The sequence below is a fragment of the Equus asinus genome, chromosome 12 (assembly GCF_041296235.1).
Source record: "Equus asinus isolate D_3611 breed Donkey chromosome 12, EquAss-T2T_v2, whole genome shotgun sequence".
Classification (NCBI taxonomy): Eukaryota; Metazoa; Chordata; class Mammalia; order Perissodactyla; family Equidae; genus Equus; species Equus asinus.
The window spans coordinates 25,256,773-25,272,874 of record NC_091801.1 but is presented as its reverse complement, the minus strand read 5'-3'; the positions used below and the strand labels follow the sequence as shown (position 1 = coordinate 25,272,874).

Below are 16,102 nucleotides of genomic sequence, written 5' to 3'. Positions count from 1 at the left end.
CGTCTTCCGAAGGGGATCATGTATGTCCTCTAACGAAAAAGAGTTGCCACGTGCAGTCTCTAGGGAGGGCAATCACTTTCTGGATGTCTCCTCGAGGAAAGTATCTCACAAAGCAGAAGAGTCTAGAGCACTGAAGCCAGAGGCCTACCCAAGAATACACTGAGGAGTTTTCACAGCAGAGAGAGGTATGTCCTGGTGTGTGGCATCATGAATGGAGCAGGGAGGCATTACGGTTACAAAATCCAGAGAGCAGGGATGGGGTTGGGATTCCTGGTTGATGTGCACCTAATTTCTCATTCAGTGATGCTCTACCGAGCGGAGGAATGAAGTCACTGTACAATTCCACCGCGAATGTCCAACATCAACTGGGAACCACACCTCGGCTTTGGGAGAGCGAGAGAAAATTGATCTCAGGATAAAAACCAGCTCTAAAATCCTGAAGCAACTATACTAGGTTTTCAACAGAGTCACAAAATACAGTATCAACTACCCTCTTAATAGCGACATGGGTCTTTTAATTGAGGGCACAGAGAATGTTTCAGTGGAGTGTTTTCCATCCTTGAAGATGACTCATAATGCAATACTCCACATGGTAGGCCTGTGCTTTCTGATGAGGCCATCCTTTGGGGCTGGCAGTCTTGAAAAGGAGAAAAGAAAATGTGTAGACATGTGGATTGTAAGACAGCTTTGCCTTACAGAAAAGGGGTTGGAGAGAAGTGGGGGGGGGGGGTGGAGGAGGAGGGGCAGGTTCTATGTTTCCTTAGCAACTGGTTTTACCATTACAACATTAATTGATTTCATACAGTTTGTTAGAGAAGAGCTGTAGGTTGAGAGATAACTTCTAGTCACAGTTACTCTGTGCACCAGCCATGTAACCTTAGACAAATCATTCAACAGAACGGGGCACTCTGTCTTGTTCTCTGCTATCTCCCCAGTGCCTGGGGCACAGTAAACTCCCAACAAATATTTGTTGAATGGATAAATGAATAAATTTAACTATCTGGCCCCATTTCACAATCCACACAATATGGATAAAAAAATTCTATTCATATTGAGCGGAACAAATGAGATAAATCATGTGAAAGGGTTCTTAAAAGTGTAACACATTATATACATTATAGATGTTGATATATATTCACAATATATAGGTACCTCTAAATGTATATAGGTTGGAAAGTTTCTGTTTCTTACATACTTCCCTGGACCTGATGAGGAGAGGTAAAGGTTTCTGTCAAGAATCAAATATGAGACTAATACACCATTAAATACATCATGGCAATATAAGATTCTGCAACAGCTAAAGCTGCATCTATGTATCATTTCAATGACTGTAATTTAACGATAATGTTTGTCTACTATTGTCTTTGTGACAATGATCTCATAGGTAGCGACAATGGCAATCTAGTCCCAGGTGTAGAAATATGGGATCAGTCTCGCTTCCTTGTTGAGGTGGGCTACATCTAATCTATGTACTGAAGTCTTGCTCTCTCTCCATGATACTCATCCTCCTTAAGACCTTTTGGGCTACTTATGCTAAGGCTGAGATGCAGTGTCTCACGTGGCATTCCCTAAGCATGGTCCTCAGTCACGCCATGGCAATCCGCAGGAGAAAAAATAACCAGGCATCTGGTCCCATTTAACACAGCCTAGAAATATGGTATATGTGGGATAGAATAACATACCCTGGTGGTCTTTAGGGAAAGGCTAAGAGTAGAAACCCTTAAATTTGAGGTTCGTTTAGCAAAGAGGAAAGAGGGTTTTGATGACAAAGGGTAAACAGTTAGTGCTGAAAAGAGGTGTGGACAGTTTTCAAAATACTTTTAGTATTTTTTTAGCCTTTATGATCACATTGGCAACATTAAGAATGACGTAATCCTGGCTGGGATATGTAAAAGTCCTTCCAAAAGTAACTACACTATATAAACTTTGAAACAAAGGAAGTAACATGCTATTTAGGGAGGAGTAATAAAGAAGTATGCAATTATGTGAATGTCTCCTGAAGTCTGGCTCTGATGGGGCACATCCAAGGCCTTAGTTCTCGAATCTGAAGAACGCACCCAAAGTTCTCAGAAGCCATTTCTTTAGAGTACATACACGTTTTCAAACCACGTTGATTCCCACTCCATTTTGCATCCTTTCTTACCTGTTTTTGCTCTTCTCCTAATCCATCCCACATTGAAGCCACAATTTTAGAGACTTCACCAAAGGTAGCATTTGGATTCTGGCCCTTGATGGCAGCCTGAGTATCACGAAAGAACAACGCATAGGCAGACACAGGCTTCTGGGGCTCGTTAGGGTCCTTCTTCTTCTTCTTTTTGGGAGTTTTTGGTTTTTTCCCCATGTCAGAGGCAGGTCGCTTCTCTCCGCCATTGATCTGAAATAAAAACCAATTTAGAATTATAGAGGAACTAAGAAAATTTGGGGACAAATCATATTGTTCTCCTTTGAGACTGACTTACACAGACACACTCACCCACACACATTCCTAAGGGACACTTGGTTCTGTTGTTTTTCAGATAAAACTATATTTCATGTAGTTTTCACATTTATCCTTCTTCCAGACTAATTTACATAATCTTCCATAATTTGCACTATTAAATATTACCCCTTAACTCATAAACTTTTCTTTTTTCTCATTCAGAAAGCTGAATGACAAGCAGGGTTGTAACTGTGATAGCAGCAAATTCTTCTTGTAATAACTTTGTTGTATGAACAGTCTAACTTGTTTTCTTTTGGGAAGTTCATCCTTTTCTTCATAATTATGATTTTAAAACCACAGTGGGCCACAAATCCAGCAGATAAAGTTGAATGGCTTTTGATACTGTACTTAGGTCTGTGGAATGCAGCTGGGAATAATCTTAACCCTATATCAGTGCTGTCCAATAGAAATTTCTGCAGTGAGGGTAAAGTTCTATCATCTGCCCTTTACAATATGGTAGCCACCAGCCACATGTAACTAATGAGCACTTGAAATGTGGCTAGCATGAATAAGAAATGAAACTTTAAATTTTATTTAATTTTAATTGCTTTAAACCTAAATAGCTACATGTGGCTAGTAGCTACCATATTGGAGTGAATTTCTAGAAACTAGACGTAGAATCTAGACATTTCTAGAACAGTTTTAACTCAGTTTTAAACTGAGTATACTCAGTTTAAAAATAAATTCTATTTTCTCCCATTGTCCTCAAGTATGAGTATTTGGATATTAATTGTTATTCTGATGCAAGTGGAAAAAAAACACACTGAATGTATTTTAGACATCTGCGTCTGAATACTACCTTTGATATTAACTAATTCTAAGTGAAGTCACGTCATCCACCTCTATAGAATGAGAGATATTGTTAGGATTTCTTTCTAGCTCTAAAATTATATGAATCTTCATGAATACCAAGTTGTGTTGTCTCTGAAGGAATCGTCTTTCCCGGGCCTCTCCCACCACCATACAGGCCCACGCGCACCATCTCCTGATAGAGCATGATTATCACAGGAGGTTCTGCACACTCACCATCTACTACTCTGGTTGTTGCTTTCCTTTTTTTGCTCGCTGCAAACTTAATATAATATGTATCTTATTCAGATAAATTGCAAGGCAGAGTAATTCATGTAAAATAACTGCCACCATTGGAGAGGAAACATGATATCCAGAGAGGCCAGGGGATAAGACCTCAGAAGATCTAGACTCATGCTCTCCTTTACTGTTTCTAGCTGTGCAATCTTGGGCAAATTGCGTAATTTCTCTGGGCTTCCATTTCCTCTACTGCAAATCAGTTGCAGTGTCATTTTGTGATTACTGAGATGATATATATTTATATATGTTTAAAACTTTAAAATGATATTCAAATGTTAATTATGACATGGTAGAAACTTTAAAAAAAAATTTACTGAAGGCCAGCCCCAGTGGCATAGTGGTTAAGTTTGACACACTCCACTTTGGTGGCCTGAGTTCAGTTCCCGGGTGTGGACCTACACCACTCATCTGTCAGTGGCCATGCTGTTGTGGCAGCTCACATACAAAAAAAGAGAAAGACTGGCAGTGGATGTTGGCTCAGGGTGAAACTTCTTCAGAAAAAAAAAAAATGTACTAAATGAATGGAAAGAAATGACCTTGATACTAATTTGTGATGCCATAAGCTCATGGTTTAAAAGATACACCCCAAGAACCAAAAAAAGACAGGAATGAAGCAAAGTGAATTCTTTGACTTTGTCTTAGTGAGAAAGATATTTAAAAGATTATCATTTCGAGATTGTTTTCTGACGCAAATTAAACAATCCCATGGGGCCAGAATGCTCTGAACCGAGCTGACAGGCTAACATAGATTAACACTATAAGATAACTTTCCAAGATGGATCTGAGATGTGATCCTGTGAAATGGCTGGTCCCCATGTAAATCTGTCAGAGGACTAGCATGCTGGGACTGAGCTGATACTGGGCAAACTGGTGTCATAGCTGCAAACTAGATACATAGGCAAATATGACCTAGAACAGTGATTCTCAAATATGGTTGTACATTAGTATCACCTGGGAAACTTGTAAATAACACTCTCATGCCCAGGCTTTCCTCTACAATGATTAAATCAGAATGCCTAGGCCTAGGAGACACTGGGCCTCAGTTGTACTGTAACTCTACTCCTCCAACTGGTATTTAAATACTTAAAAGACAGAACAAAGAAACAAGTGAACTTTCTCTTTACCCCAACCTACATATAGTTGTATCTTTCTTCTCTTCACGACCAAACTCCTCCAAGTGGTTGTCTGTGCCAGCTGTAAGCAACCTCTGCAACTCACATCAGGAGGCCTTCCCATCACTTAGCTCTCAATAGGGTCACCAACAGCCACACTGCTAAATCCAGTGGACTTTTTAGTCTTCCCTGACTTGATTTCTTACTGTGAGTGCCCTGTCTTCCAAGGGTTCCAGGACATGATAGCCTCTGGGTTTTACTTCCACCTTGCTGTCCTCTCTGTTTCCAAAATCATTTTTAAGCTCATCCTCCACCGCCTGACCATTAAATAGTAGCCTTCCTGATAGTTTTTTATTGTAAACCGTCTTCTTTTTTGCATTTGTACTTAGGTGTTCTCCTAAGTACGCAGGGTTTCCGTTACCATTTGTGGGTGGATGACTGTCAAGTTCATTTCCCCTGAATTTTGAATGCATTGAAACAACCGCCATTTGATGTCTCTATTTGCAAGTCTTAAAGATACCTTAAACTCAGTCAAGCCCCTGTTATTCACTTGTGTAGTTCTGCATATTTCCCTTCATAGCACACATCAAACTTACAATTACACAATAATTTATGTGTTAGATCTTCTGCCGTCCCTGAGAGTAAGCATCACGAGGGCAGGTCCGCATCTGGTTTTGCTCACTAGCACTTATCATGGTTCCTGACACACAGTAAGTGCTTACTATTTGTTATAATAGTAACAAAAATACTAACATAAAATAATCATACAGTTCAAACAATGGACAAGTCAAAGCACAACTGGTTTCTGTTATGGGAAATCAAATCCCACTAGTTTACCTGAGTACTTGAGCACAATAAGCAAGTATGTGGTAAGACAGAAAACATGGATAGATTTTTAAAACGTTTGATATGTTAATAGTTATTTCTCTGGGTTATAGGCTGACTCTTTATAATTTTCTTCATATTTCTTCTGATTTCCAAATTTTATAAACAGGACCATTCCTATATTCATACTAATAAAATATTTATTAAGAAGAAAAAGTTAAAAAAGACCACAATGAAGAATATTAAAAATGGAGTGATCATGAAATTGGAGGTCATATTTCATCAAGGATTGGGAATATTTAGAAGTAGAGAACAAAGTGTAGGAAAATGAATGCTTATCCATGTGGAATATTAGCTGGACTCATTCTAAATTTTAATTAAAAAATTAAAGATCTGATATGTTGAAATCTCCATGATTGCAGCTTATTAACAATCTTTCTGGAAAATAATCAAATGTGAATCATAGAGATCAATTTCCTACAATGCAATGTAAAGGTACTTCTTAAAGATTTTTCAAATTATTTAAATAATTTCCCTTATCCATTGTCCAAAATTGTCTTTGAATCACTGATCGTCAGGCGTTTTTTCTTTTTAAATTGGCAGTTGGACAGTATGGGGCAGGTTTTAGGTCTACAAGATGTGTGATGTCCCGCCCTAATTATACTCTTGTATTTGACAACAGGGCCCTACTTTCTAGGGATGACCTGAGGAAGCAGGAGAACCCGTCACTGCCAGTAAGAAGCTCTAGGAAGTGTATCAAAACCACAAACTATCTTTTTGAGGCAATATATGGCAACCCCATAGGAAATTCTAAACAGTTCCATGCAACCAATAAATTGGATTCATTGTATGGAGGCTTTCTCTATTTTCCTGGCTTGTCCTGTAGGGTTAGCCACATGGAGTCTTGCTCAGTCTCAAAGTTTCATTTAGCAGAAGCAAGCATTTCACGACTTCTGCCTCCCATTTTCAAGGCTCAGAAGATATCATTTCTGCGCTAATGGAGCATAACTCTGGGGCTTCGACTGTGCATCTGATCGAGTACCTGAGAGGCACTAAGCTGTGAAGGGGGGGTGTCGTCTCCCATTATGACAGACTACCAGCCAGTCTCATAACATTATATCCACTTTGTCTTTGCCACGCCTGAAAGCAAGAGCAGACTGACAGGCCTTCCTTTTAAATACTCATGTTAACCTCGGTTTGAATTATGTACCATGCAAGAAAACTGGCCTCTGAGAGGACCAATCTAAAGGATATATATAAAATATTCATTTCTTAAGAGTCCCTGCCTTTCTCTCAGTAATTAAACTAAGACACTAAAACTAAATTCTTGGATCACAGTATTCTGACCACTTGCAGAATTGCCCTCATAGAACCGAACTATGACTTAAGATAATGCCCTGACTTTCACCAAAGGCTGTTAGAAGAGGAAAAATAAAAAATAAAAACTATGTATGAAAGATCTCTACTTTTTAAAAATAACATGATTTGAAGGGAATCATGTATGATATTGCTCAGCGTCACTTGTATAAAGACTTATTGGGTGTGCACAATATCTTGGCTTTTGGGATGCAATATAATGGAGTGAAAATTCCCTGTTGCAGTTTGACATCTAACATATCCGAGCACATGGGCAGTGCTATGCGAAGTGTAAGGCTGTCTGCTACAGGAACAGTGGGCATTACCTCCTGATCTGTGGGAGTCTTATTTTTTATTCTGAATTTTTCCTGTTTTGAGGAGGATACAGAAATGAGCCGCTATTGTAGATTCTATATAAAGAACTGGGAATTTGTAGGGCCTGCTTTCTGGAGGTAGTTTCATCACATATTTGAAAAACACATGGCCATTGCTCATTTGCAAAGCTTCCCTGAAGAGAACTGTTGCTATAATTTGGATCCACTTACTTGCCAGTAACGGACTGCACTTTGAAAGATACCTGGCTCTTTTGACCACCAACTATTTGGAATGAACACAATGATGGGGAATATGATTGTGGTGCAAAAATCAGCTAAATGGATTTGTAATATGTCCCTGGACCTTAATTTTGACTATTGTCTGGATCCCGAATTCTTACTTAGATGGATGAAAGCTTATAATTTTATGTCCTAATTTTCTAAGAGGCTCTGCCTTCTAAAGTCTAGAGCAGCACTGTCTCATAGAATTTTCTGGAAAGATGGAAATGTTCTCTGTGCTGTCCAAAAGAGTAGTCACTAGCCACATGGGGCCACATTGGCTACTGCAAATGAGGAGCTGAGTATTTTATTGTTTAATTTTAATTAGTTAAGTTTAAATGTCCCCAGTCATACATGATAAGTAGCTACTGTGCTGGACGGTATTGCATTGTGTACTGGGCATTGTTCTAGAGTACAGTGTTTCTAAAGTTACTAGGGTTCTAAGACTGGAGAGTTAAATTTAATTCTGACATCATAACCTTTAGAACAGAGAAGAAACCATATAATGCAAAAATAGAAACTCTCCATGACGACAAGCAAGGACCAGGTCCCGTTCGTCTTTCTATCCTCCCAGCATCTGTGTGATATCTTACATGCAGGGGATCATCACCCATTTCTACTCCTGTATTCTACAGCACTGGGCAAAAGCTCTGAATTACAAGGCAAAGGAAATCGGAGACACATATAAAGTTGCATGAAAATCCTAACAACTAAAAGCACGGCTGGGTTGAGGCCCTAACTGTAATCCTGCTCACCCACAGACTTATTACACATTCAATTAAAGCACTAATAAATAAATAAATACACACACAAATACATAAATAAATATTACTCTCACATAAGCTTTACAGAGATGCATGTGCTTCATGTAACTCACTTGTAGACACAGATTTATTTCTAAAATCCCCAGAGGTGTCCTTAGGCTTCTGGTAATCCACCTCCTGTCATGTCTTATTGCTTAATTATAGTGATGTATTTAACTTATTTATCACAAGAAAACAATAATCTTTCACTTTAAAAAAGCATGTGTTAATGGTGTTGCTTAGGATAATACTTCTTAAGAATAGAGAGTACAGGAGGTGAGACTCTCAAGGAAAGAGAAACACTGATACTGAAATGTCCCTGGAGAAGTTAGAAACGTCTATAAGCATATTTAAAATAAACTGCCGCGGTCCCAGAGCCTTTAATGGAGTTGGAAGAGCTGTTTAATGCACACTATCTTGCAGTAATCGCTGTAGTTTAAAATAGATTTTAATCAAGCACCATCTGCATAATAAGCTGAACAAACAACACAGAACTCCACTTATAACTCTTATCCTATAAAGTAAATATTATAAAATCCTCACCATAGAAACAGGGCATATCATAGCACTTTTTGTGATAGGACTGTTTCTGTAAGTGAAAAATTTTGCTACTTAAACTCATTCTCTCTTTTCTTTCTAAACCCTGCCATCTAAAATCCCCTATGAGAATAAATTCAAATAAGCATGGAAAGTAAGTCATCTAGTTACTGTGAAATCAGCAAGGCTGATAATACCTCTTTCATTTTACAATCGGGTTTATTATTATCACTAATAAAAACAGTACATTTCATGACTCAAAACATCAAGGATAGAAAAACGTACGTGAAATGCAATACTTTTGAAATGATTCACAAGTGTGGGGCTTTGGATTTGTATCATAGTTTGTAAAGCCAATTCATTTTTAAGGATCTTTGATTCTGCCAAACATAGCTGAGTATTGTTTTAGGATGAGTTTAGCAAAGACACTCAGTGGCCTTATGTAAGATAAGAAATTTGGGCCACAGTCCAGAAAAATCACTTCAAAGTCAGGAAAAGAGTTGATTGTGATAATAATCATCTATTAGTTATATTTACCAATTTTATTGGAGCCACTTGGTCTTTTCTAGATTTGCCTGTCTAGGGCATATGTTTCCTTCTTACTATTTTGGATTGAGGGTTTCTTCTGCCTTACAAACAATGCACAAGCTGTTGAGATAGGGTCCAGCTGAATACAATGCCTGGTGCCTATGTTCAGCCTCACTTTATTTTTATTCCACGAATTAATCAAGTATGCTCGATCACAGGGTATGAATCATCTAGGAACATACACACCTTGAAAATACTATAACCTAGTACAATTTAATTACTTGAATGGATTTTAGGAACAATTATTTGGAATCAAGTAGTAACTGGCTGTTTGACTGAATTTTATTATTTTTCCCAGAACTAGTTTGTTAGGCTCAGCCTTAACCAATGGGATACTTTAGTTGTGATAAATGAGGAATATATATTTTTCAATTGCTAGGGTCTAAAGAATTCCTTAAAAGTATCATACATATTATATCATGTGAAGTGTTGAACAATTGCATAATAAATATAGTTCAATGTGGAAAATACCAGACTTTGAAGTCCCAATTTTAAATATTCTGTCCTGTTGCTAGATAATGTGAGTTGGCATTTGGTTCTAACACTGCTTGATTTCACCTAATGTTTATAGAAGGCTGCTTATCATTTTTACTTTATTCCAGGAATCTTCTTGCCTTCAGAGCAGTGGTAAATAAAAAGTGTTTTTCTAAAGGTTTATTGAATTGTTGCTCTAATGACTTATCCTATTTGCTTTGAGAAAAAACTTCTCTTTCTGTCCAGTATGGCAAAGCACATGCACTGATAACTAGCAAATTAGTGAGAAACTCTTAAAAGCAAAAAGTAAGTGAAAGCAGGAACCCAAAGCAGTAAGCAGAGTACTGAGGCCAGCTTTTACCTTGAAGATAGTTGTTGAACCTGGGAAAACTGAGTCAAAGGCACAGTAGATAGAAGACAAAGCCCATGGCTGACTAAAAGTGGGATGTTTAATAGGAGGATTCCTATTAATGTCAGGACAGAAAAGAATTAGACTCTCAGTGCAAGAGTGGAATAAAATGATATCTCTTCTACGTGCCCACCCAGCATCTGCAAGGATGATACTCAATGGAGAGGGGGAAAATATCTTCTGTGAAAATTCACAAACAGAAGCCAGCATTTGTAAGAGTTTATACCCTGAATGCATACTACTCAAGTGGGCAGAAAAGCTTCAAGCCAAGAGTGGTTCTAGATTGTAATGGTCTAAGATGCTTGGCAGAAGCAAACACAAATCATCTTTAGAGGAATCCACTTTCAAATCCACATTCAGGTCTAACAGAATTCTCATAAAGTTCTAATAAACATCAGCTCTCATTCCAAAAGAAAAAAAGAAAAATGAAACAAGGTGCTAAAACCAAGAGCCAGCAGCAACAACAGACAATAGAATCAGACCCAAAAAGACTTTGTGTGTTGGAATTAGCAAATGCTTAAAGGAAAAAAAAAAGAGATTAAATATATGGATAAGGATCAAGCAACTAAAAAAAAGTCCAAACAGATGTGAGAAAGAACCAAATAAAACTAGAAAGATAAAATAATAAAAAATTAAAACCTCAATTGATCAGCTTTAATTTTAGATTAGATGTAGCTGAAAAGAGAATTATGAACTGGGAAACTGATATAAATAAATTAATCAGAATGTAATACAGAAGGCAAGGAAATTGAAATTATGAAAGAAAAGTGTCATGGAGGATGGAATAAAGTCTAGCATATATTTTATCAAAATTACAGAATGAGAAGGGAACAAGAATGGGGTAGAGAAAATATCTGGAAAACAACAATGGCCGAAAACTTCCTGGAACTGATGAAACACAGAAATATTTAAATTCAGGACAAATTTAAAGAAACCCACACACCTCACAGTGAAGCCGCAGGACACAAAAGGCAAGAGAAGATCTTAACCTCAGTCAGAAATAAAGGCAGATTACTTTCAAGGGAAAGACAGTGAGGCAGAAGAATTCTCAAAAGCAATAATGAAAGTCAGGATTCAATAGAGTAATATAATATCTTTAAAATGATAAAGAGAATCACTGTCAATCTACACTTCTATGCCTCATAAAAGTACTTTTTAAAGTAATTATGTTCCCAACAGATCCTCATGAAAAATAATTTTAAAGGCATAGGGAAATGATGTCAGATGAGAAAAATATTAAATATGTGAATAAATCTAAAGAAAAAAAGACTGTAAAAATAGTGTTTCACAGAGTTTATTAAATTACAGAATTTGATCAAATTGTAATTAAAATAAACAACAGCAATAAGCCCTCTGGTATAAATTGGGAGGAGGGTGTTTGGAGTTAAAGTAATCTAAGGATGGTAAGATATCGATCAATGTTAGACTTTTGTGCATTAGTGTGTCAGGGGTAGCTACTAAGTGAACAGAAAGAGTATAAAATTACCATTCTTAAAATGGGAAATTATGGAATGAGAAAAAATAAGAGCCATCTTAAAGAAGGTAAGAAAGAGAAAAAAAAACATAGACTGTATGTGGGACAAATAGAAAGCAACATACTTCAATGGAGAAATAAACTCAAATATTTTATTACTTATATTAATGTGAATGAAGACCGTTTCACTTAAAAGTAAAAGATTATCTAACTATATGCCATTTACAAAAGATACTTTTAGAACTTAAGGATACTTTAAGCAGAAAAGTTGAAAGTAAAGGATGGAAAAATATATACTGTGATTCTTAGCCCATAATTTCCTTAAAGGGAAAACTGTGCTAAAAATAACACTTGTGTTGCCAGATACTTCGAGTGTCTTAGAGTGTCTGTTGTATTACAAGTGTGGGATTACAGGCTTAGAACCACAAGCTACCCAAGTTTATATTTCTTTGATGTTTTACTGTATGTCTAGTTTATGACTTTAGGCTGTCAACACAGCTCCATAGCAATCAGAACCGTGGGTAGTGTTTATAAGGTGATAATTTACTTCACTGATGTCTTTACAATATTTCTGTCTGTCAAAACAAACATTCCATTTAATTGTTCAATTAGATAAACTGGAATTAATACGTAATTGCTTAAGAGAGCACAAAATGTTGAGAGGGAAGCTTTAAAAGCTTCTTTTTCTGGTGTGAGACTAAATATTCTTTTTCAGTTCTCTTTTTAGAAATGATTTAAATGATCTTTTTGCCTTAACACTATTTCATATTTAACTGGAGCTGTTGCAGTACAGCATTTTCCACATAAATCCTGCTCTCATATAAAGGAAAAATTCCAGTTTCTCAGTGATGAATAATGCCTGAACACTGTCATCAGAGGATTTTTTAGTCATTTAATAAATATAAGTTGAATAGATGGGTAGGAGGATTTTGAGCTGGAGAGAAGGTGAAGAATAGTGTGTAGAGATGGAATGGGAGGGGGATTTTCTCACGATGGAAAATGCGCTTAAACTAAACATGAACTTGAGAATATTTGTATAAACAAGAAGCCATTTTAATGAAGACATTCTTGAGAAATCCATTTCTAAGCCTTCACACAGAGCTAAGTAAAGAATAAACCTCTATAGAATATAAGTTCTACGATATGATGCTTACACAATCACTAATAATGAATTATAAATTATTTTGAGATGTGGATATTGATTGATTGGATAAGATACCCACTGGGAAAGTTTCACACCAGCCTAAAAGCTTATAATATACAAATTCACGTCTCAGCAAAATTATAAGAAATGGACCTATGGGTCAATAGGAAATGGCAGAATCTGTGAATGTTAATTCTATGAATTTCTGGCTTCTACTCAGTCTTCCACTCACATAAGTTGAAGAGTATGGAGAATGTTATTGTAAGTAAGAATAATCCTGCATAAAATTTACTGTCAGAAGATGCTACTAATTTTGCATTAATTTCCTGAAATGTCAGCAATGAACAGTGATAAAGATATAATATGGATGCTCAAATTGATCTTTACTATAAGCAGAACATTAATTTTTTCCCTTGCAAGATAGTACATATCATCTATGTTTAGGAAATTAGCTTGAATTATCCATGCATAATCCAATATCTAAATCACAGGCCACAAACAAATTCTTGGTGTTCACATTTAGGTCCAGGAACTCATTGGCTGTTTGATACCATTAAAATAATATACATTTTCTAAAAAAAAATTACTTTGCCCTCCAAATGGTCAGCTAAAGGTTGGGCTTTCACCAGCCCAATAAATTATTTATGTAATATCAACTAGATTCCTCCTGCCTCTTTGCCTTATCTCATGAGAAACTGGCTCACTGACAACAGGGAGAGCCCGTGAGGGCGGCAGGGATCAGCATGGGCGATGATGTTTAGTTATGCAGCTGTTCTAAACCGTACCCAGAATTAGTTTTAATCAGGGATGGTAAGACAGCAGACATGGAAGTGATTGTCATGTAGAAGGAAGTTTATACTCACAGAAACAAGAGGCGTGGCATGCCATGTGGGGTCGGTCAGGAGGCAGAGAAGGGGAGAGGGCAGAGCATGGCCCAGAGCCTTCATCCGTTTTCATGGGAACGAATGGGTGAGGCAGGGAAGATATGCTGAGTAAGCTTAGGATTGGAGAGTTTGAATAATTTCAGTGGGCTCCAGGCTATAGGGAGGCTTCCTAGTTATCTGTTACCTGGTCCTGGAGTGATTTTGGGCAAGGGGAATATTGGCTTGGTGTGTGAGTTTGATAAGGGAGATGGCTGGGGACGTGGGCTCTGGATTGGCTGGTTTGTGTATTAAAGATGTGCTCAGAGGGGAGTCACTTGCTATCTTTAAGAATTAGATTGCCCTGGAGGGGTAGTCTTTTCAGGATTAAGACTCCAAATGCCAGAGCATCAAGAATACTGAAAATTGGGGCTGGCTCCGTGGCCGAGTGGTTAAGTTCACGCGCTCCGCTGCAGGCGGCCAGTGTTTCGTTGGTTCGAATCTTGGCGTCCCACATGCCACAACTAGAAGGACCCACAACGAAGAATATACAACTATGCACCGGGGGGGGAGGGGGGGTTTGGGGAGAAAAAGGAAAAAATAAAATCTTTAAAAAAAAAAGAATACTGAAAATAATAAAAATAGAGTCAATACAACAGCCTTGTTTTTGTCATCAGGCCAAATAGATCTATGAGTCACGATCACCTGGATGTTTAAAAAATTAGTGTAGCTATTGGAAAGTTAACCATATAGATCAGAATCTCACTGTGTTATTGTTGGGAGCATGTTGACGGTTTAATTTCTCAAAAACAAAATTCCGGCAAAAGTGAAAAGAAAACAAAGGGTTGACACAAGTGCAATTCATTAGTAAGAATTAGAAGAAAGGAAGAGGAATATAAAGTACTCATGTAACTTTATATCACATATATTAAGTATCATGTACTCAGTAACTCACACGAGTATTTTCCCAATAACTGGGCACAAGAGTCCTTCTCACCAGGACAAATTTGGGATGCTTGACTGGTAAACGAGGCAAAAAAAGATTATTTTGGTGTTTTCAAGTGAGAGCGCACTTGGCTTTGGTGCTGTCATCTAAAAAAGCCTTGAATACTTTAAAGAACTAACAACGTCTGCAGCTAATTTTCCAATCTAAGGACAGTCAAGACCCACCTTGCCGTATAGATAACTTAAAACGACAGCACTACTGGTGACACAGACAGACAGACAGGCAGCCATATTGGCATGGGGTTAATAAAAGGAAAGCAATGAAACACCCAGGCTTCCGCTTCCGGAAGGGAGTCAGCTAGTACCCCTGGGCCTTTGCTTTCCACATCGTCAATATGAAGTGGTTGGTCAGATGATCTCAACGGTTTCATCGAACCATTACCTACATGCACACATAGCCGTCATCGTATCCCTGGGATGTTGCCTTCTTAAAAGAAAATGGTGAAACTGAAATAATTGCTTTGAACAACCGGTAAATTAAGCTTGATTTTGGATGTTGAGTTCTAGAAGAATTATTCTCCCTTACTTACTATGCAGACCCTATATTTTGTGGATGCAACCTACTTTTATGCTTAATACATGTGTATTTAAAGGATTTATTAGAGACTTAAAAGTGTAATAGGACAAGCAAGTGGTTTAATGCATTCAATTTGTAACCTCATGCTTTGTTAAAAAGTATGTCCCCCACCACAGTTTCTCATTTGGATGGTACAAACTTGCACCCACCAGAGGTCAAGGAAGGTGCTGAAGAAGACTTTTTTTAGGCAACATGTATTTCCTATTGGCCCTAAAAGTAACTATTCATACCTTAGAGGTATCATCGCCTTCATCTTCATGCACTGAACTGGATGGTGAAGGGGTTGCAGACTTGCTTCCGGGTGGAGATGGTGAGTTGTGGGGGACACTGCTTCCCCCCATATTCAATCCAAGTTGAGCACTTAGCTGTGACTGGTTGATGGTGGTCAGCTGGCCATGCTGCAGCATTCCCGGCTGCTGCCTGATGTCTGCAGGCTGACCCCTTGGTCGCATGGCTGCCATCTGAGGATGGGAGCTATACTGAGCTCCTTCTGGGTTCCGTATATCTTGCATCTATAGGAAAAAAAAAAAAGGAAAATGGAAAAGAATAATTTTCACAAACATGTTTCAGGAAAAATTTTTACAAAATTCTGTAGGATGTCCTGCTGAATTACACACATTTCCACCCTACACTGCCTGCCCAGAGTAGAATAATCCTAATAGTATCTGTCACCCTAAAGGTGCTGTTACCAAAAGAACAGAATTTGAGAATTCAGTCAGCATCACATTTCACTACTCAAGACCTGATTAATTATATTTATAGTTCTTCCATACTAAT

At 37.7% G+C, this 16,102-nt stretch overlaps 1 protein-coding gene across 6 annotated transcripts in view; it reads right to left on the bottom strand.

Annotated features, from left to right (window-relative positions):
• The window catches only part of TOX (thymocyte selection associated high mobility group box), a 291,493-nt gene that overhangs the window by 29,135 nt on the left and 246,256 nt on the right, over window positions 1-16,102 (bottom strand). For all 6 annotated transcript variants that reach the window (XM_014857804.3, XM_044780190.2, XM_070481218.1 and 3 more), the window contains 2 exons: window positions 15,556-15,837; window positions 2,144-2,374 (listed from right to left, as the gene is read on the bottom strand). In XM_014857804.3, the coding sequence (XP_014713290.1) occupies window positions 2,144-2,374; window positions 15,556-15,837 (513 nt within the window). The remainder of the gene's footprint in view (window positions 1-2,143; window positions 2,375-15,555; window positions 15,838-16,102) is intronic.